The 21000-nt window shown below is 42.3% G+C and overlaps 2 protein-coding genes across 3 annotated transcripts in view; one reads left to right on the top strand and one right to left on the bottom strand.

The window, feature by feature from the left end:
• Nucleotides 1-21000, top strand: part of LOC308387452 (uncharacterized protein) — a 67174-nt gene that overhangs the window by 13239 nt on the left and 32935 nt on the right. The window lies entirely within an intron of this gene.
• On the bottom strand, nucleotides 6454-7434 carry LOC308387143 (olfactory receptor 1-like; the record flags this gene model as incomplete). The annotated part of the gene is made up of 1 exon (XM_080867039.1): nucleotides 6454-7434. One exon carries the CDS (start codon nucleotides 7432-7434, stop codon nucleotides 6454-6456), a length of 981 nt encoding a protein of 326 aa, XP_080723165.1.

The raw sequence follows: 21000 nt of genomic DNA, 5'->3' as shown, positions 1-21000 counted from the left end.
AAGCGTGTAAAACCTGAAGATAGAGACAAAATACCGTTAATCTGACTATCTGCCATTCTGCAATTCATCTCCTGTAAACAATAACGTGGCGCACAGCGTGATGTGGAAAAAGGCACATACCTTTAACGTTGCGTGACGAACTCTGTATTCCTCGTCCACACATAAACCCAAAGAAGGAGTTTTAAAAAATCTCTGTTTACGGTGATTCCAAACGCCGTTTATTTTAGTTTATTTTCTTACTACCTACAGATTACTTGTATTTGCTTAATTGTTTACTAAACAATAGCATACTTTTTTCAGTCTGTTTTCAGTCACTTAGATGAGTGATGAAAAATTTCTTAAATTAAACATTTTCTAAAACAGTGGACAAATGCTGAAATAGTGTTCACTCAGAACACAAGAAAATGAAGTCACCAAACATCCTTTCTTTGAGAAAATGCAGTACTGCTGGATGGTACTGCACTGTGGAAACAAAAAGACAAAACTTAAGTAATCAAGAAATAAAAAACAATAATATCTTTTTCTGAAAAGGCAGAGGAATCAAGATACACTCACACATGATTTATATGTAGAGAAGAAAGAACTCTCTCATGTAAACAACATGTATTAAAAAAGTTTCACAATAGGACTACACCTGTTAAAAGAACCTGTTAACCCTCCTGCCATCCTTTAATAAACTCACACCCATCACCCTAGGGACCATTCTCAGCCACGCCATAAAAAGACCATATATCCATATTTTATTCCACTTTAAATTAGCCAACCTTGTAAAACTACTTCTCCCTGAAATATTCATGTAAAGTTTTAATTATATTTTCGTTGTTTTAACCCTTCAAATCCCAGTGTTATTACATGAGCGCCCTGTGTTATAAGCCCCAAAAACCAAAAAAACGAAACTAAATATTTCCACAAAAAACCAGTTGAAGTAATATGTGATTGTCATTATAAGTAGGCCTTTAGATGGACCAAAGATTGGCACCAACATACATTTTGACCTGCCATTATTTTTTTTGCATTTTTTTTGCAATTTAAAAATTAAAACTTCAAGGCCTTGAGTCTTCATTGACATCCAAGAAAAGAAGAAAAAATAAAATCATATGATGATAATTTGGGGTTGAAAAATAGCGTTTATAATGGAAGTCAATGGGCAGAAAATGGTCCCCAGGGTGATGGGTGTGGGGATTTCTGCTGCTCAGCCATTTTAGGCTGATTTAAGGAATTCACACTGGAATATTAACATTGACAGGTAAAAACTATCCTGTGGCAAGTTTGGTTATATTCCACTGAACACAGTGGAAATGGCAGCCATTTAACACATAGCAGTGGCACAAAAAGGTCCCAAGAAGGCAGGAAGGTTAAACAACAACCCATGGTGATGTATGGTGACTCATACGTGTAAGGACATTCTTGCAAATGAAATTCTTTACATGGTTTTATTTCTTGCTGAAATGAAAGTGAATACATGGTGCCAGCCATGCAACTTCTTGGTTAGCAAAACATACTGACATGCACAAGTTTAAAAAGATTTTCACAACTGAATGTCTTTTAAAAAAGAGAATCGGGACCTAAGTTTTTATTCATTAAATATATTAATATTTTCTCATGTAACCATTAAATTAGACTATAATAAATGTACTGTAGTAAAAGCATCACTACAATTTTTTTTATAACTGATTGGGGATTAATTGTAATAAAAAAAACACTTTCAGTTTAATTTTGTACAAATTAGTTTTCAGACATTTTGTGAAAAGCAGCTCAGTTTGCACACATTTATTTTCTTTTTGAGGGCCTAAGATGAGAGGAATGCATGTGTGTGCATGACGAAAACATAAAGTACATACACACGTAATTTGTTTTGTTTTGTTTAAATTATATGTGTTAAGCTTGTAAAATAATTTATCTAAAATATACTATTATTTTATATGATATTCAACATTTTATGTAAACATGATATACAGTAATGAACACATAACACATTATTATTATTTCTAAATATTATAGCACATTAAAGTGAGCAGGTCAATAGTTGTTTATTTGCTAAAAGAAAGTCTACTGTAATAGTCTAAGTAGAGGCATATGATTCACCATTTTGTGACTGTATTGTTAACATTATTTCTTTTACAAAGCTGTTTTATTGCATTTTTCACTTCATCAGAATCAGAAAGGGTTTTATTGCCAAATGTTGAGCAGGTTTACAACATTAGGAAATTGCTGCGGTGCTTCAGTGCAAACATACTTTCATAAATTACACTAAAATAGACATTAAAATAAAAATAAGAATAGGAATTAAAAGTGCTAAGTAGATGGATATATACATGAGTGCAGGTGGTGATCAGTGCCAAACATTGAATGATGCAGTGAACACAGCGTAGGGTCATGTGTTAGTGGTGGGAACAGTCTTATAGTTATTGTTCATGTGTCCGACAGCAGAGGGGAAGAAACTGTTCTTATGGCGAGAGGTTCTGGTGCGAATGGACCGGAGCCTCCTGCCTGAGGGGAGCAGGTCAAACAGACTGTGTCCAGGGTGAGAAGGGTCAGCTGAGATCCGAGCTGCACGCCCCAGTGTCCTGGAGGTGTACAGGTCCTGCAGAGATGGGAGTCTGCAGCCAATCACCTTCTCAGCAGAGCGCACAACACGCTGCAGTCTCTGTTTGTCCCTGATAGTTGCTCCAGCGTACCACACGGTGATGGAGGAGGTGAGGATGGACTCGATGATTGCAGTGTAGAATTGCATCATCGTCCGTGTTGGCAGGTTGAATTTCTTCAGCTGCCTCAGGAAGTACATCCTCTGCTGGGCTTTCTTAATGACGGAGGTGATGGTGGGCTCCCACTTCAGGTCCTGGGTGATGGTGGTACCCAGGAAGCGGAATGAGTCCACAGAGGTGATGGGGGTGTCAGTCAGGATGATGGGGGGGAGTGGGGCTGTGTGCTTCCTGAAGTCCACAATAATCTCCACTGTCTTCTGGGCATTCAGCACCAGGTTGTTGTGGCTGCACCAGGACACCAGACGTTCAACCTCCCTCCTGTAGGCAGACTCATCCCCGTCCGAGATGAGTCCAATAACGGTGGTGTCATCTGCAAACTTGATTAGCTTGACAGACTGGTGGGTGGAGGTGCAGCAGTTGGTGTACAGGGAGAAGAGCAGAGGAGAAAGAACACAGCCCTGAGGGGAGCCGGTGCTGATGGTCCGGGAGTCCGAGACATTCTTTCCCAGCCTCACATGCTGCTTCCTGTCCGTCAGGAAGTCAGTGATCCACCGGCAGATGGGATCAGGCACATTCATCTGGGAAAGCTTGCCTTGGAGATGGTCTGGAAGGATGGTGTTGAAGGCAGAGCTGAAGTCCACAAACAGGATCCTGGCGTAGGTTCCTGGGGAGTCCAGATGCTGCAGGATGAAGTGTAGGGCCATGTTGATGGCGTCATCTACAGACCTGTTGGCTCTGTATGCAAACTGCAGGGGGTCCAGGAGGGGGGCCGTGAGGGTCTGGAGATAGGGGAGAACCAGGCGCTCAAATGACTTCATGACCACAGATGTCAGAGCCACGGGTCTGTAGTCATTTAGTCCAATGATCCTAGGTTTCTTGGGGACAGGGATTATGGTAGAGGACTTGAAGCAGGCAGGCACATGACATGCCTGCAGTGAGGAGTTGAAAATGCCAGAAAACACTGGGGCCAGCTCGTTTGCACAGTGTCTGAGGGTGGCAGGAGACACACCGTCTGGGCCGGGAGCTTTCTGAGCATTCAGACTCTTAAACTGCTTCCTCACATCTGCTTCATGAATATGAAGAGTTGTGGTGGGAGGAGGTGGTGTGAAATCCTCTTTTGTGCGGGGTGAGGAGGGGGGTGTTGTAGGTGAAGTGTTTGAAGGTGGTGATGGCTCTATGGAGGGGGGAGAGGTGGGGGAATGAGTGTCCAAAGTGTCTCTATTGTTGGGGCCGTTGGAGGTGTGAAGGCTGCCTGATGGCTCGTCAAAACGGCAGTAAAAGTCGTTAAGGGTGTTGGCCAAGAGCGAGTCATCAGTGGAGTGGGGGGTTTTAGGCTTGTAGTTGGTGATATTCCTAAAACCTTTCCACACAGAGGCCGAGTCATTCTCTGAGATCTGCTGCTGCATCTTCTCAGAGTGCTGGTGTTTAGCAATGTCCACTTCTTTAGTGAACTTGTACTTGGCCTCTCTGTAGCAGTCCCTGTCTCTGCTTCTGAATGCCTTTCTCTTTTCCAGCCACAGCTTTTTGAGTTTAGGAGTAAACCAGGGTTTGTCATTGTTATAACTCACCCTGGTGCGTGATGGCACAATGCTGTCCTCACAGAAGTGGATATAGGAGGTGACAGTGTCCATAAACTCGTCCAAGCTGTTAGAAGCAGCCTTCATTGTGTCCCAGTCTGTAGACTCCAAACACGTGCGAAGCTCCTCCACAGACTCGTTGCTCCACAGTTTTTTGGTCCTCACGACAGGTTTGGAGAGCTTCAGCCTCTGTCTGTACGCGGGGATCAAGTGGCTCATGACGTGGTCAGAAAGTCCGAGTGAAGCGGGGGGCACCGCACGATAGGCCCCGCTGATCGTGCTGTAACAGTGGTCTAATGTCCTCACCTCTCTGGTTGGGCATTTAATATACTGCTTGTATTTGGGAAGCTCATGGCTCAGATTGGCTTTGTTAAAGTCCCCAAGAGCAATGATGAGAGAGTCCGGGAATATCCGCTTCTGTCTTTAAAGCATATACAATAGGATTGAGCAAAGGTGGTATGGTGTGTGTCAACGTGTAATTTATCATTCTAGCATTAGGATCAATGTAGAAGGCCATTGCTACTATGTTAGTGATGGCAAGAAGAAAATGACCACAAGGATCAGGTGAGAAGTACAAGTTTTTAACGCTCTGACTCGTTCCTCTCTTGAAGTAGTCCTCCTCAGTGCTATGGAAATACAGATATATGTGACTACTATGAATGCTAGGGGAATGATGAGAATTATAATGACTAGGGAAAATGCTAACTTGAAATTTAAAGATGTATCATTACAAGCTAGATGATAAATTGGTCCATGATCACAATAAAAGCTGTTTATTACTAAAGATCTACAGAATGAAAGACGATTAAGAAGCCCAACCATGGTTGCAATTGCACTCACCAAAAAAATCCATACAAACAGCAGAATAGCAGCAATTGATGTTTCAGTAACAATACTATGATACCTTAAAAGACAAATTGACTTTTATTATATCAAGATAGCACAAGAGTGTGATGATCAAAATGGTGACCACTTCCGGGACAAAAACAACTGTATTATGATGCTAAAACAACTTCTACTCTATTCAAGAATCTGCACAGACAGCAACTTAATGCAAAGCTAGCTAAGAAATCAGAATGTTGACCCCAGCACATCATTCAGTCCAACACCGTCAACAGGTAACAAAGACAGTGATGAGCAGCCCGGGTTGCAGCATTCTACCCTTTATTTCTCAATTTCTCCTCAAAGAGGAGAGGTTAGAAGCCATGGCACAGGGAAGAGAGGCCACAAGTGCTACTTATGCAAAATAATTTATCGCACAGACAGTTTTTTTTTTTCATCACATGCGCAGTACAGCCCTGTGTATGCTGCTCTAACACTGTCCACAAACGTAACAGGGCTGGCTGCTTTAAACTTAATTTGCGATTCAAAATGAACCAAGAAGTAGGAATAGATAAAGGAATATTTTGGATTGGCATAATTACATAATTATACATCAATATATGGGCATCTTTATATTAACTCATTCACTGCCATTGACGTCTATAGACGTCAATTGAAAGCATACGTTTGAAAATGGCTGGCAGTGAATGAGTTAATATAAATAGATAAATTATCTATAGATATATAGATAGTGTATATATGTGCATATACAAGAACAAATACATTTGATGAAATATGATAAGCACTCACTTCCTCTTACTTCTTTTCAAATAGGAAATGGTTCATATTTTCTTAGTGGAATTCATTGCCTGAGGTCTGAATGATAAGTTTTGTTCATTGTGTTTATATGTAGGCTTTCTTTCAGATTTTACATATGTCATATAGAAGAACCCATAGTCACATATTCATATGTTTAGGGACATTATTGCTAAAGAAATTTTTTTTTTACTTCCTGATCAAATAAAGGTGAATACACAGTTCCAACTGTCCTCCTGGTTTTTATATTTAAATATATAACTTTAAAAAAATCAGGTACATAAATTCAACTTTCATTCATTCATTGCTTTTTTAAAACTTTTTTTCAAGGGTTGTGGGTGTTAAAATTATTTTCCATACAATATACAGTATTCAAAACATTTTATGTAAACATGATATACAGTGAAGAACATAACATAATACACTATTTCTAAATGTAATATTATAGCACAAATAGCTAGAACTTGTTTTTTCTTTTTTTTTAAGTATACTGTAATAGTCCCAAATGGGTCAATATAATAGAAACATTTGGTTCACCATTTTGTGACTGGACTTCTAATATTATTTATTTTCCAAAGCTTCTTGACTGCATTCATTACTTCTTCTGTCTTTAAAGCATATACAATAGGATTGATCAAAGCTGGTAGGGTGTGTGTCAAAGTTGAGTTTATAATTCTGGCATTAGGATGAATGTAGGAGGTCCATACAGCAATGTTTGTACCTACAAATGGTAGGAACAAAATAGCAACAAGGATCAGATGAGAAGTACAAGTTTTCAGTGCTTTAAGTCGTTCCTCTCCTGATGCAATTTTGCTCAGCGCTATGGAAATGCAAACATAAGTGCAGGATATGAATATTAGCGGAATAAAGACTCCTATACTTACAACAACATTTGCCATAATGATATTTAAAGATGGATCATTACATGCCAGACGATATATTGGTCCATGATCACAGAAAAAGCTTTTCACTACAACAGAGTCACAGAAGGAAAGACGATTAATAAGCCCAACAACTAATGTTGTTAGACTCAACATAACAAGCCATATAAACAGCAACATTGATGTAATAGATGTTTTAGTCACAATGCTATGATACCTTAAAGGGAAACAAATTGCTATAAGTCTGTCATATGCCATCGTGACAAGCGTCCATGACTGCACACCTCCAAAAAAAAAAACAAAGAACATATAACTTAAACAGGCCTCATAAACAATGTATCTCCTGTCAAACAGAAATGTGTCTAATAGTTTTGGGATGAGAGTTGTGCTCCCACACAAATCTGCCAAAGCCATGTTGAACACAATCATGTATTTAGGAGTATGAAGTGTCTTCACCAGCCAAATAAGTGAGAGAAGAAAGCCATTCCCCAAAACAGTCATGATGTAGACAAAACACAGGAAAACATAGAAATATTTAACATGAGGGATGTTGGAAAATCCACTGAGATAAAATATTGCAGGGCGAACAAATGTGGAATTAGACTTAGTAGTGGCTTTTTCTTCTGAGTCCATTACAAATAGGTTTCCTTAGTCATAAAAATCACAGATAAAAGCATATAACACAAAGTGAAGCATCTGATCCAAAGTTGCTGTAATAAAATTTTGCCCAAACTACATAAGCAGTGCACTACAGTGAGGCGTCTCATGACCAACCTGGTATTTGTATTTTACCTCTAAGACTGTGATGCAGCAGAAGCAAGTAACTTTGTCACATGGCCATCTTATTTTCTACTCACTGGGTGGCAAAAAAAAAAAAAGGTAAAATTCCAGCAGCTCAGGTTTCAGTGTAATATAATAAAATTATATAAATTTAACATCACATAAAAATACTTAGCTTTTCAGGAGGTAACATTGGGAAGATTATTTTAGATCAGCATGATAAATTAAAATACAGATGTTTTAGCTTTAAATCACATTAAATCGTAAATTTAACAACTGTACTAACAGATTTTTCATGTTATTTTGCATTAAATATGTTAATGCGCTCTCTTTAATTTTTGCATTTATACTGATATTTCATGCATCCAAGGAATAGCGCCAAGAAACTAGAATCTAAGTCATGACAAAGGAAGGCAAGGTAAGGCATACTTGAAGATGTTCAAGTTAAACAGGTTAAAACCTACATCTTTCATTTAGTAGTCTGTTTTCTTTACATAATAAATTCAATTACCATTGTTCTTTGAAAAATATAGTTAATTAATATGCATATTTTATACCTGGCTCTATAGTTTCAATCAAAGCTTTGACACAGTTTTCATTGAAAAAAAAAATGTAATCAATCGCAAAGTAAAATGTGTCGCTATGAATCTAACTGTTAGAAACATCCTTAGCAACATAAGCGTATGTGCCCCAGTAAAAGTAGACTAGTGCCAACAAATTCATTAAAATTATTTGTTAGGATCCCTGGGTTTTTAGACCCAGGGTTTTGTATTTACAGTTCTTTTGGGTTTTGTGATTCCTTGTTTATTGAGAATCTCTTATGCTGTTTGACTCTTCTCGTGTATAAATAATATACTATAGTTTCCTTTATAATTTATTTTATCCTTTGCAGTCTCTGTTTATATTCTGCTTCTTCTTTCCTGTTTTATTGTGAAAGTCTTTTGTCTTGTGTGTCTTGTGTAGAGTTTACTTCCCTTGTCTTGTTATTCCTCAATATTCCCGATTTACTTCGGGTGTGTTTCCTATGTGTCTCCAGTGCTTTGAGTCATTCCTCTCCCGACGCAATTCTGCTCAGTGCTATGGAAATGCAAACATAAGTAAACGCTATTAATATTAGAGGAATACAGATTAAACTAACTAAGGAAACATATGCCATTATGCGGTTTAAAGATGTATCATTGCATGCCAGATAAAACACAGGTCCATGATCACAGAAAAAGCTTTTCTGTCACGTCCGTTGTGGCAGACGTGTGGAGTTAGTAGAAAGGACCCAAAATGCAGCAGCTCTGGTGCAGGTGAGCATTTATTAACAGGAGTGGATACAAACAGCAATGGCGGGGGAACATGAAACTGGAACCTAAACTGGGCAGAGCTAAAGAAAAACAAGAGCACTAGAAGGCCATAAAACAAAACACGAGTCCAAAACCAAAAGAAGACAAAAAAAGAAACACACCGGAGCTCAAGAAAACAAAGTCCAAAACAGAACAGTTCAGGGGGCCGGCCCGGGAGCCGACAACACAGGAGCCTGAACCGTTCAGGAGGCTGACCTTGCGGACGGCAACGGCGGCGACGACGGCACTGGTCCGGGGGCCAGCCGTGCGGAAGGCAATGGCGGTGACGACGGCACTGGTCCGGAGACTGGCCGCGAGGAAGGCAACGGCGGCGGCGACGACAGCACTGTTCCGGAGGCTGGCCGTGCGGAAGGCAACGGCGGCGACTCAGGCGAAGGGGGTCTGGGGGCCGCCCACGACCAGTAGCCTGGAAGGTGGCCGATTAACCACAGACCCAGACGAGGCAGGACCAGACGATGCTGAAGGCAAAGACACGGAGGCAGGACCAGGCGACGCTGAAGGCGAAGACACGGAGGCAGGGCCAGGCGACGCTGAAGCTGGACCAGGCGAAGTCGAAACTGAAGCTGGGCCAGGCGAAGGCATGGACGAAGCCGCTGCTGCAGGCGAGGCTGAAAGCACTGAGGCTAGACCAGCTGAGAATGGCGCTGCAGGCGTCGGCGTGGAAGCCGGAGATGGTGGCGCTGCCGGCGGCGGCGTGGAAGACAGTGGCGCTGCCGGTGGCGCTGCCGGTGGCGCTGCCGGCGGCGGCGTGGAAGCCGGAGACGGTGGCGCTGCAGGCTGGGCGGATCCCTTGGATCCTCCTGCGATGACAGAAGACGAAGGCCGGAGCGGTCCCTCGGACCCTCCAGCAGAGACACGAGACAAAGGCTGGAGCGGTCCCTTGGACCCTCCAGCGGAGACAGGAGAAAAAGGCCGGAGCGGTTCCTCGGACCCTCCAGCGGAGACACGAGACAAAGGCCGGAGTGGTCCCTCGGACCCTCCAGCAGAAGCCATCACAAACCCAGCAGGCATGGAGTCCACTAGCTGACATAAAGGCAACTGGCACTGCACTGAGCACTGGCTCTGCCCAGGCAACGCTGACATGGTGCAGTTCTCACTAAACTTCAGGGGTCCAGAATCAGCTGGGGACTGAGACCTAGCCTCTGGGGAAGCCCTGGAGTGGCAAACTGTGCCAATGGCGGCTAAACCATGAAAAGCACCCTGAGTAGAAACAAGACTTTCTCCCTGCATAGAGTGAATGAGTGAAACTGGTAATACCGGAGCCTGAGCTACGGGTGACACAGGAGACTGAACTACAGGTGACACAGGAGACTGAACTACAGGTGACACAGGAGACTGAACTACAGGTGGCACTGGAGACTGAGCTGAAAGTGACACTGGAGGCGCTGGAGACTGAGCTGAAAGTGACACCGGAGGCGCTGGAGATTGAGTGGAGAGCGAGTGAGCAGCTGACACTGGAGACTGAGTGGAGATATATATATATATATATATATATATATATATATATATATATATATATATATATATATATATACACACACACACACTGTGGCTAAGACCATGAAGAAGAACGAGTTAAAGTCTCTTGTGGTCAGTGGGTTGGTTGGGAAAGGTGTGTTCCCTTTAGACGCGGACACTAGGATGCAGCGTCGGTCTTTGAAACCTCTGATCAGCCTGAGGTTTGTACTGGGGATGGGACAGTGACACCTACTGTGGTCAAACCAGGTGGGGGAAAACCCCCAGCCTCTCTTCCACGGTTTGAGCCCTTCTCTGTTGAATCCAGTAATCCCAGTGTTGGTGCACGCTTAAAGGTACGTTTGGCTCGTCTTGAACTTGAACCAAAGAAAGGGAACGTAAGGATGAGCTTGAATTCAAGCTAAAGTGTCGGCAGCTAGAAGCTGAGACATCTATTAGGTTGCGCCAGCTGGAGTTGCAAGCTAACAAATTGTCTCCTGAGCCTTCTGCTCCACCTTCAGTGAAGTATGAAGATAACATTAGTAATCCCTCAGATAATTCTCCCCCTGCTCCTGCACCTCCAACATTTGATGTAGGCAAAAACATTGCCCTGGTTCCACCATTCAGGGAGACTGAGGTGGAGGCCTATTTTAATGTGTTTGAGCGCATTGCTTTACATTGGCCCAAGGAGGTTTGGTCCCTTTTGCTTCAGTGCAAATTAATTGGTAAAGCACAGGAAGTATGCGCAGCTCTCACTATTGAGGACAGTCTTGTGTATGACAATGTCAAAAGTGCTATACTCAGCCTATGAGTTGGTCCCTGAAGCTTACAGGCTTCTATTTGATAGGTGGTGTCAAGCAAGCAAAGTTTCAGAGTTTAACGCACTGCGTGAACTGTTATTGTTGGAGGAATTCAAAAACTGTGTTCCTGAGCATACGGTGCTGTACCTGAATGAACAAAAAGTTGCCACTTTGCAAGAGGCAGCTGTCCTGGCAGAAGAATTTGCTTTGACGCACAAAAGCGTGTTTGTAAATCTGAATCACCCTATCATGAACAAATGAAAGAGGACACAAAGCCGCACCCTCAACAACCTAGGGGTTCCTCGGGTTCCAAGTCTGATAGACAATGTTTTTACTGTCACAAAGTGGGGCATATAGTTTCTGAGTGTTTGGCTCTTAAACATAAACAGTTGAGGTTAGCCTCTGGTTTTTTCAAGGTTGCAGTGAGAAACTTATTTCCTATTCAGGGTGTTGAGTTTATAATGGGAAATGATATTGCTGGGGTCAAGGTACTCCCTGTTCCTGAAGTGGTGGATAAGCCCAGCTGTATCCTAGGAGAGGATGAGCTGTTGAAATCCCACCCTGATGTGTTTTCTGTCAGTGTTCTTACCAGGTTGCAAGCTCATAAGCTGGAGGAAGTGAACTTGAGTGAGACTGTTCTTGGATCTTGCAAAGAAAAGCGTCTGGACTTCTTTAAGTTGCTTGAAGACGTTTCACCTCTCATCCGAGAAGCTTCTTCAGTTCTAAGGTCAAATGGTGGAGAGTCCCAGATATAAACCTAGTGGGAGTAACCCCCCACAGAGGGACAAAAGGACCCCCTGATGATCCTCTAATCGCCTGAGCCAAGGTGTGAAACTGGGTGTGGGTCCCAATCAGCCAGAGTTTCGGGTATGTTCATTGTGAAACCTGGCCCCACCTTATCATGCGAATTCCTGAGGTCAGATGGCCCAGGATGTGAGTGGGCGTCAAGGCGTCTGGGAAGGGATCTCAAAACTGGATTATAGATGGCAGAGAGTTGGTGTCGTAAACCCCCGCCTCTGTTCAAAGATGGTCGCTCACAGTGGACATAGATGGCTTCTTTCACTCCTTTTTCAAACCATCTGTTCTCTCTGTCCAAAATGTGAACATTGGCATCCTCGAAAGAGTGTCCTTTATCCTTAAGCTGCAGATGGACTGCTGAGTCTTGTCCTGTGGAGGTGGCTCTTCTGTGTTGTGCCATGCGCTTGTGAAGTGGCTGTTTGGTCTCTCCAATGTAGAGGTCTGGGCATTCCTCGCTGCACTGTACAGCTCCTTTGACTACGATGACCTGGATGACTGAGAACCTTCACAGACATGTTCTTGGATCTGTTCTAACTGAGGACAGAGAGCCGGCTGCTAGCCTTTCTGAACCAGCACTCGATGAACAGGGTCTGACTACTCTGTCTGACGTTCTTCCTTTGCCAGTCTCATCTGTTCCAAGGATAAAGCTGGAAAACGTGTATGAATAAAACTCACAGGAATACCCTAAACAAGAAATTGCATAGATGTTCACTGTGTATGCTTTTGCATCCTTAATAAAATAAATGCATTGGAACTCGCTACTCCCCTCTGCGAATCTCTACCATATGGCTACCTTTCCTGTGAAGTGGAAGGGTTTGTGTGTCCCAGGAATCCCAGGGGCTATGTTGTCCGGGGGCTTCTGCCCCCTGGTAGGCTCTCCCATAGCAAACTGGTCCTGGGTGAGGGACCAGACAAAGGGTGATTCAGATGACCCCTATGAGAAGAACCCCTTGGGAACAGTTCACCCTGCACGGGATAGGGTTACCAGGGCCCTGCCCTGGAGCCAGGCCTGGGGAGGGTGCCCGAGAGGGAGTATCTGGTGGCCAGGCCTTAGCCCGAAAAAGAGACCACCTGCAGGAGGCATCGTAGGGGTCGGGTGCATTATGTGCCGGGCAGTGGCCAGGAATGGAGGCCCTGGGGGACTGATCCCTGACTACCAAAACTACCAATTGGGACATGGAATGAAACCGTGCAAAACGTTTCGTTGGCATTGTTGTGTTTGTTGAGGAGAAAACTTACAAACATACAGTACATCACTTCAGAGTCACACAACTGGCGATCAAAGATTTATGTAAATTTGACAAGCTAAACGCACTATATACTGCACAGCAGCGGTCCCCAACCTTTTGTGCACCACGGTCCAGTTTAATGTCAGACAATATTTTCACGGACCGGCCTTTAAGGTGTTGCGGATAAATACAACAAAATAAAATGATACAGACAAAGACAAAAACTGTGGTATTTTGTAAATATAATAATAAACGCGAATTCAGCTGTGTAATTGTGTAACTTTATTAGCAGTATACTCCTGAAATGCGCCAACAACATTGAGAATAACATCCTCCTCTCTGCCCCTTAATGCTCTCTGGTCGCTATGGTAACGCGTAAATAATGCTTTCAAAATAAGACACACAACTACAAAACGGGAAAAGACCCAGGGAAACCGACTTAATGATTAAAAACCCTGAAAACCATACACTTCACACCCGAGCCTCAACTCTCGCGGCCTGGTACCAAACGACTCACGGACCGGTACCGGTCCTGTTGGGGACCGTTGCTGTACAGGAGACACGGCACTAGATTGATTGACAATGGTCTCCCACAATACATTGCAGCGTTACGTCAACTCCAAAGCCCTATCGTTGAGTCACTTCCGGTATTTCAGACAATCCCTTTCCGTCAAGAGCCACTTGTTAATTTGTTGCGGACTTGTTAAAGTGTTTTCTTAAATGTTATTTTGTTGTCAATTTTTTTATTTGTTTTTGTTTTTTTAATGTAAAAGTGTTTTCGGAAATGTTATTTTGTTGTTGATGTTGTAAATGTGATTTGCACTTCCCAGCCACCGTACATTTAAGCTTAGAAACATATACTCACATATCGTTAGCTTCATAGCATAAGTGCCTAAGTCATTGACTTAGTCAAATGACTTAGGCAATTATGCTATGAAGCTAACGATATGCTTGTGCCAACATAAATCTAACATCTCCAATGTTTTGATTCTGCAATAGTAAGGTGGATCATGAAATGAGGCGAACAGAGGACCGGTCCAATAGAATTTAAAGGTAAGCACCATCTGTTAAACCAAAGTTGGATGAATTCTAAATTATCTGTTCGCTGAGTTAACGATCTTCACTGTTAAATTGGCTCAGTAATGCTGAAACATTAGACCAAGAGACGTTTCTTAAGAACTACAGGTTGATGTCTAAGTGTTTCAGGGCAAGTCGAGTATGGACACTAGAGCAAGAGACTTTTGCAAAGATCTACAGGTTGACGTATAAATGTTCCGAGAAGCGTTGGACGCTTTTAAAAAACACAGAATTTAAAGTATTTTGGAAGCCGGGCTCCCTATAAATGCAAAGTTCAGGGATTGGTATCCCCACCTGACTACGGACGCCTAGCGTGACCGGTTGGACCGGAGATCCAGGTTGGCGTACCTCAGGGACTTGGGACCCTGTTAAACGCTAGTGGTTAAGAGACCACTGGGAGTGGTTAGAGTCCACCCCCTTTTTGCCTTTTTTGGACAGCAGAACTGAGCTTGGGTGCTTATAATCTTAAAAAGAAGCGCTGGGCGCACGGCCGGAAATATAGTTGAATTCAACGAGTGTATAGGAATTGTGTGATTCTTGTTGTTAAAATTGTAAATACGTGGCTTCTATGTGAGGTGGCGAACATTCTGACAGACTGTTTCGCTGCGATGAAAATATTTAATGGTAGTGGTTAGAGTCCACTACTTTGCCTAGGACAGAGAATTGGAGTTGAGCAGGAAAACATGGTCGACAACAAGTAATTTTGAGATAATGCTTGTATATTGCTGCTTGGCTAAAGAAGTGTGCTAATTGTGCTAAAGGATTGTGTTAAATTCTGCTAAAGAATTGTGTCAATTGGGCTACTGCGAAGAAAAAAGGGTGTAGAAACTGAGGAAATGCAGTAACGTGGAGAGTGTGTGTGTATGTGACAGGAAGTGAAAGTGTCTGCATGCAGTCTGAAGGAAATTGGCTGATGTGAGTGCAATGAATGACGAGAAAGAGACATTTTAAAATGTGGATAGAAGAATCACAGAATGAAAGTGTCAATAAGTAGTGATGAGAAGGATATTAAATAAATGTCTTAGTTTGTTAGTACAGGTGCCCACGGACCTGGATCAACTTCCTTCACGAGCACAGCGGCCGGGTCAAAATGATAGATTAACATAATTGGCATGATACCCAGGCCAGGTTTTGGCTGAAATTTCACAGCTTCATCTCGATGTACATCTTATCCTGGAAAGAAGCTTTAAGGATGGTCAATCTCTTCCTGAAGATAAAAGGCAGCTCCAGACCAACAGCGTCAACTTCAAGAATCAACAGCTGGTGAACAGACAGCAGCACTGACTTAAAACTCTGAAAGGTTCAGCAGCATGTACAAATACTATCGTGGATGGAAGCATGCGCTCTTAATCACAAGCTGGGAAGTTCACCAGTGACATCCTTGTGTGTGAATGGACTTGAGAGGACCATCTGTTTTGCATTTGCCATGCTGGGAGTTAAGCAGCAAAAGAAGAGACCGAAAAGAAAAGAATGAACAGATAAGAAGAAACAGCTCATTGGTCCTCTGATTGCCAAAATAGTGTAGATTTAACAGACACTTGCTATCAAATGCTGAGGTTATCCATCGCTGAGAAATAACTCTCCAAGCTGCAGGACAACAGGTTGACTTCTGTGAAAAGGAAAATAGACTGGTATGACCAACCAGTGATGAGACAATAAATGTAGTTTTAAAATAGTAAATTGTGAGATGTCTTCTGCTGATTGAGCAATACAAGTGATTTACTGTATGAAGGAGATTCTTTTTTGTGGTAATATTTCAAATATGCATTTCTGTTGTCCTGTCAACTTGGGTTGACAGGACAGTGGGTTATGTGGGTTATGAACTGATATGAAAATTAGGTGATCATTGTTAGATTAGGAATAGATGGTTTGATCTCACAAGTTAACAGGATGTAGCAGAGTCTGTTAGAGTAGAGACTAAAAAAACCGAGTTTCCTGTTTCTGATGCATGGGTGAGGTTGATATACACCTCTGACTATATGAAAATAAACTTGCTTTGTAAAATACATGACAGCATGTTACAATATAATTGAGTAAAGTGATTGGGTCTGTGACTAAAATGAGTGCAGCAGTGCAGACCTGGAGAAGAAATTTACAATCTAGTGATGAAACATTGGCATGAAGTGTTTAGGAAGTGGTTAATGGAGAACATTAGTGTTGTGTGAATTTTGCAGTTGCTAACAAAATTCTCTGTGTATTTAGCAGGTGGAACTATGCCAGTTGATCCCAGACTCTCCAGAATTGTGGAGCACTTGTGGGCAACCGGCAAATATGATGTAGGGAAAATGAACAGAGGGGGTGACACTTAAGTCTGAGTTCAGACCAGATAAGCATCAGCATTTAATTAAAGCTAGAAGCAGTGACGACAGCACTGAATCTCGTGTTACCGGAAGTTCTAATGCCTACATCATATTGTTTTATTGGGAGCAAGAGCTTTTCTGGTTTGTTTTCCCTTTTTAAGAGAAAACAGTTCATTTTGGACGGGTTCTGAAATAGGTCTAATATTTTATATGTAACAGTGCACTTAGACCCATCATTGGTCAAGATGGCGCCAGTGTTTACGGCCTGCCGTCGGACTCTGTTTGTACTAGTGTTTTATTTTTACTTTGTTTTAAAACATGCTAACTCTCTGCTTGTATATGATTGCCAAATGGTGCTGGCTATAAGATCCTCTCAGTTAAAAAACTCTTTATTGCAATCGTGGATATCAGGGAACCTTCTCCCCACCGCTCCTGTCAGGAGTTCCAGCTTGCCTCCGCTGTGTTCCGGTGCTACCTCAACCTAGAGGGCGCCGTGGGAAACGCAGTGGCTTATTGGTGAGAATGAAGGCTACCTGGACACGATTTTGAAAAATACTTCACCCTGACACCTGTTGTCGGGCTTACGACAACAGGTTCCTCAGACACCTGTGAAAGGTTCCTGCAGTTTTTTATCAATAAGATAAAACGTCTTCGATCTATGATCGCTGATCTATGATCAGCTGCAATCTTTTGTAAATGGACGCAATGTTCTTGAGAGGTTTCAGTCTGGTTTTAAAACTCTTCATAGTATAGAAACTGCACGTTTAAGAGTTCTTAATGATCTTTTATTAGCCACTGACTCAGGTGACTCAGCTGTGCTTCTGCTTCTGGATTCTCCATTTATAGGTCTAATTTAATAGCTCTAGGTCTAATTTTTACAAAATATAACATTTGTTTTCATTCATATGCTGATGATACTCAGATCTATCTTCAACTGAAGGGAAATAGTTCTGCCTCACTAGAGGCAGAACTGGAGGCAGTGTATCGGTGAAGTTAAATCTTGGATGGCCTCTAACTTCCTTAACTTCAATGAGAACAAAACCGAAGTGATAATTTTTGGACCAAGTGGCAATCCCAGCACCTCTAATTTTAACCTGCACAGTCTTGAGTCTTTTGTCAAATCGCATGCCAAAAATTTAGGGGTTAATATTTGACAGCAATTTCATCTTTGAAAAACAGATGAGCTCAGTCGTACAGCAGTCTTTCTTCAAACTGGGGCTTTTATCTAAGGTGAGATCATTTTTATCTTTTAAAAACATTCAACGGGTGATTCATGCTTTTATTATATCCCAGCTGGACTATTGTAACTCCTTATATGCTGGAGTTAGCCAGACCTGCCTGGCAAGGCTGCAGTTAGTCCAGAATGCTGCAAACAATGGTTTCTATGATCATTTTTCTATGATTTTATGGTGATTTGTGTGATTACCAATTCAGGTACAGATAAAACGTAAGATTATAATGAACCATGAGTTCCCACAACTCCGGATTTTTTCCTAGAGAACCAGCGAGAATCACAAATCATTCCAGGCATAGCAGACGGCACAATCAGTGATTGAGGTCAAGGGTCGTGTCATTTGGGGTGCAGCAATAACCACGAGGGGGTTGGCGGAAATCCAGAAGGACCAGACCAAGAAGGACCAGCACGCTGAGTCAGTTGAGTAAGAGAAACACCCAGACCTCAACAAAAGGGGGCAGAATAATCCCCCGGTCTGTGGAAAAGACCTCAGGGTAGTAGAAAAAAAGTAGAAGCTGGAAAGTAATGGGAGGTCTGAGAGTATTAGCTTTACTAATAGTCTGTGTGATTTTTATGTTATGTTAATTGCCCGAACACAGTGGTCATCCCACATCTGGTCCACTCGTTAAAGGGGGAAAGACTGTCCAGAGAGGGAAAAAAGCGCGGCAACTAAGAGAACTGACATGTAATGGGTATAGAAATAGCAACCTGGGGTTAGATTGGCTAATTCAAAATATAAAGGAACAAAAGGTGTCAGACTGTGCGGCGGGCGTAGCCACTTGCCTAGGGATGGGTATCGTTTAGGTTTTATCCGATACCGGTGCCAAACCGGTACTTTTGAAACAGTGCCGGTGCTTAAACGGTGCTCAAACCAGTGCTTAAAGAATGGAGAACACAAAATTGGTCCAAAAACCTCTCATGTTCAGCTGTTTTTTTGTAAAAAGATAACAATGTTAGCCTTTTCTGCAGCTATGGGGCATATATGGTGTCACTCTTGGCTGGAAGCAGTGCTTAATCAATGGAAAAAACACAAACTTTGTCCAAAAACCTCTCATGTTTAACTGTTTTCCACTTTTTCTTTGGTCATTTTAGCCTTTTTGGCCAGGGTGAAGGGAGTATCTGCCATCAAACAAGAAGACAGCCGCATGTAGCTATGATGATGTTTGCTAGTTCACCTTACATGCATTAATGTAATAACGTGGTTAGCCTACTCAACGTAAATTACACACGAACAACATTAAGCTACTCACGCAGAGAAGAACGGCTGTTGCTGCCATTATCATCCGTCATCATTTCTGCTACACTGGCAGGGCTAGGGGCCAGGACTCTATTCTTCGGGTTTTTGGGGGATGTTGCTCTGGGTCCGATAACTGGCAACCCACCCGCAGTAGATGTTCACGGTGTGAGGTCTTGCAGCAAGCTATCAAATACGGTGCATTTCTTGGCTTTTAAAAACAACGCTATGCGTCACCAGGTGTTTCATCGGATTTGAGGTGTTACCTCCTTTGACAATATCACCTTAAAGCACTTGTTGCAGGCCGCTGAGTTTGCATCTTTTGCTGTGAAGTACAGCCAGACTTTTGACCGCTTCGCCTTGGGCATTTTAATCTGTAGCTCTGCATAAAAGAACGTACGTACCTAGACCGGCCTACTATCCTCGGAAACGTAAAATGATTGGCTAGAATCTAAAGTGTATCACAGCTTAGGAAAAAAAGCACCGAAATAAAGCACCGAAATGTGCGCTGCTTTTCGGTCTGGTTACTACCGTTTATGTCAGAACCCGGATACCGGTACCCATCCCTACACTTTCCCACACCTCTTCACTGAACCTGGCCCTTTCTATTCAAATGACACGTGGGGATTTGGTTGTATGCTTAAAATAACAAGAAGTGCTGTTTATATAGGAAACTGCTAAACTCTCTCCAGCCTGTTTCCACCAATTGACAATAAAACTAATCTAGGACATTTTACCCCAAGAAAAGCTAACTATACCTGTTTTGATTTTACAGTGAGCAACTAGGGAAGTCAGATGTATGATGCAGGAGAGATCCCAGTGGACTGGTGTACGGTGGTGTATCCAGCCCAAGGGAATGCCTCCAGGGAAAACATGACATAAATTGGCCCATGGGCAAGAGCGGCTTTGTACTATTATGCTGGGTGAAAAGGGGGTAAGGGTCTCAGGAAACAGGGCAGGGCAGCTCACAGCCCAGCGTAGATGCCAGGTGCTGTTCTAAAGGTCCACTTACTTGTTTGACTTATTTGTGGGGTTTCTAACATATATGGACACCATAGGGGTCCCTAGGGGAGTCACATTAATCGCATAGATCGCATTAATTATATACATTACAATGTCCTAAGGTCCTAAGGGGGTGTATGTGCAATGTTTAGAGATATGTGTTGCACTTTCATCCCCAAGAACACTGCTCCAGACAGTTCTGTAACCAGAGCCTGGAAGGCCTCAGAACATTATCCAAAACAATACATGAACAATGAAGAATACACAACCCATTGGAGGAATGCATGATATCTATGTTTGGGCAATGGGAAGGTTTTATTTTGTCTATTATTGGTAAACAGTGGCTCCAGTGTGTCATACTGTGACCTTTACGAGATGGCGCCTGGATTGAAATTAAAGTAGAGCAGAAAAACATGAATGTCAAGCAATTTGCATGACTGTAATGTCGGTGATATCCTACTTGGAGATTGTGTTGAAACCCCATGAAGAGAATCTATAAGAAATTAAATTGATAATTGACTTTGAACATGGGATTGAAATCACTACATTCGTAGCAATTCCTATCCCTACACACACTGAAAAGCTAATTTGACCTCCTAAATCTGTTTTCACATAGAATGTGTAAATGTCACAAACTTTTTAAAGTTAAGAGTGTGTCTTTGTTTGGAGTAGACTTCATCTGCTATTACCTTTTTAATTAACCATAAGCAGTGGATGATTGTAAATGCCAGTCAAGTATAATTTCTTATGTGTTGAACTGGAATGTTCTGGTGAGCACAGGTACCAGTAGTACTACACTAAAGTACCAAGAAAGGAGATTTTTGCAATAAAATAACTGTAATATATCATACAGTTGTGTTTTCCAATGAGAAAGGCCGAAATTAGATTTACAGTTTTTATTTTACTTTTAAAATGATTTACTTTAAACTGGTTTAAAG

This window comes from Rhamphochromis sp. 'chilingali', assembly GCF_963969265.1.
Source record: "Rhamphochromis sp. 'chilingali' genome assembly, chromosome: 19".
Taxonomy (NCBI): domain Eukaryota; kingdom Metazoa; phylum Chordata; class Actinopteri; order Cichliformes; family Cichlidae; genus Rhamphochromis; species Rhamphochromis sp. 'chilingali'.
This window is presented reverse-complemented; position numbering and strand designations above follow the sequence as displayed.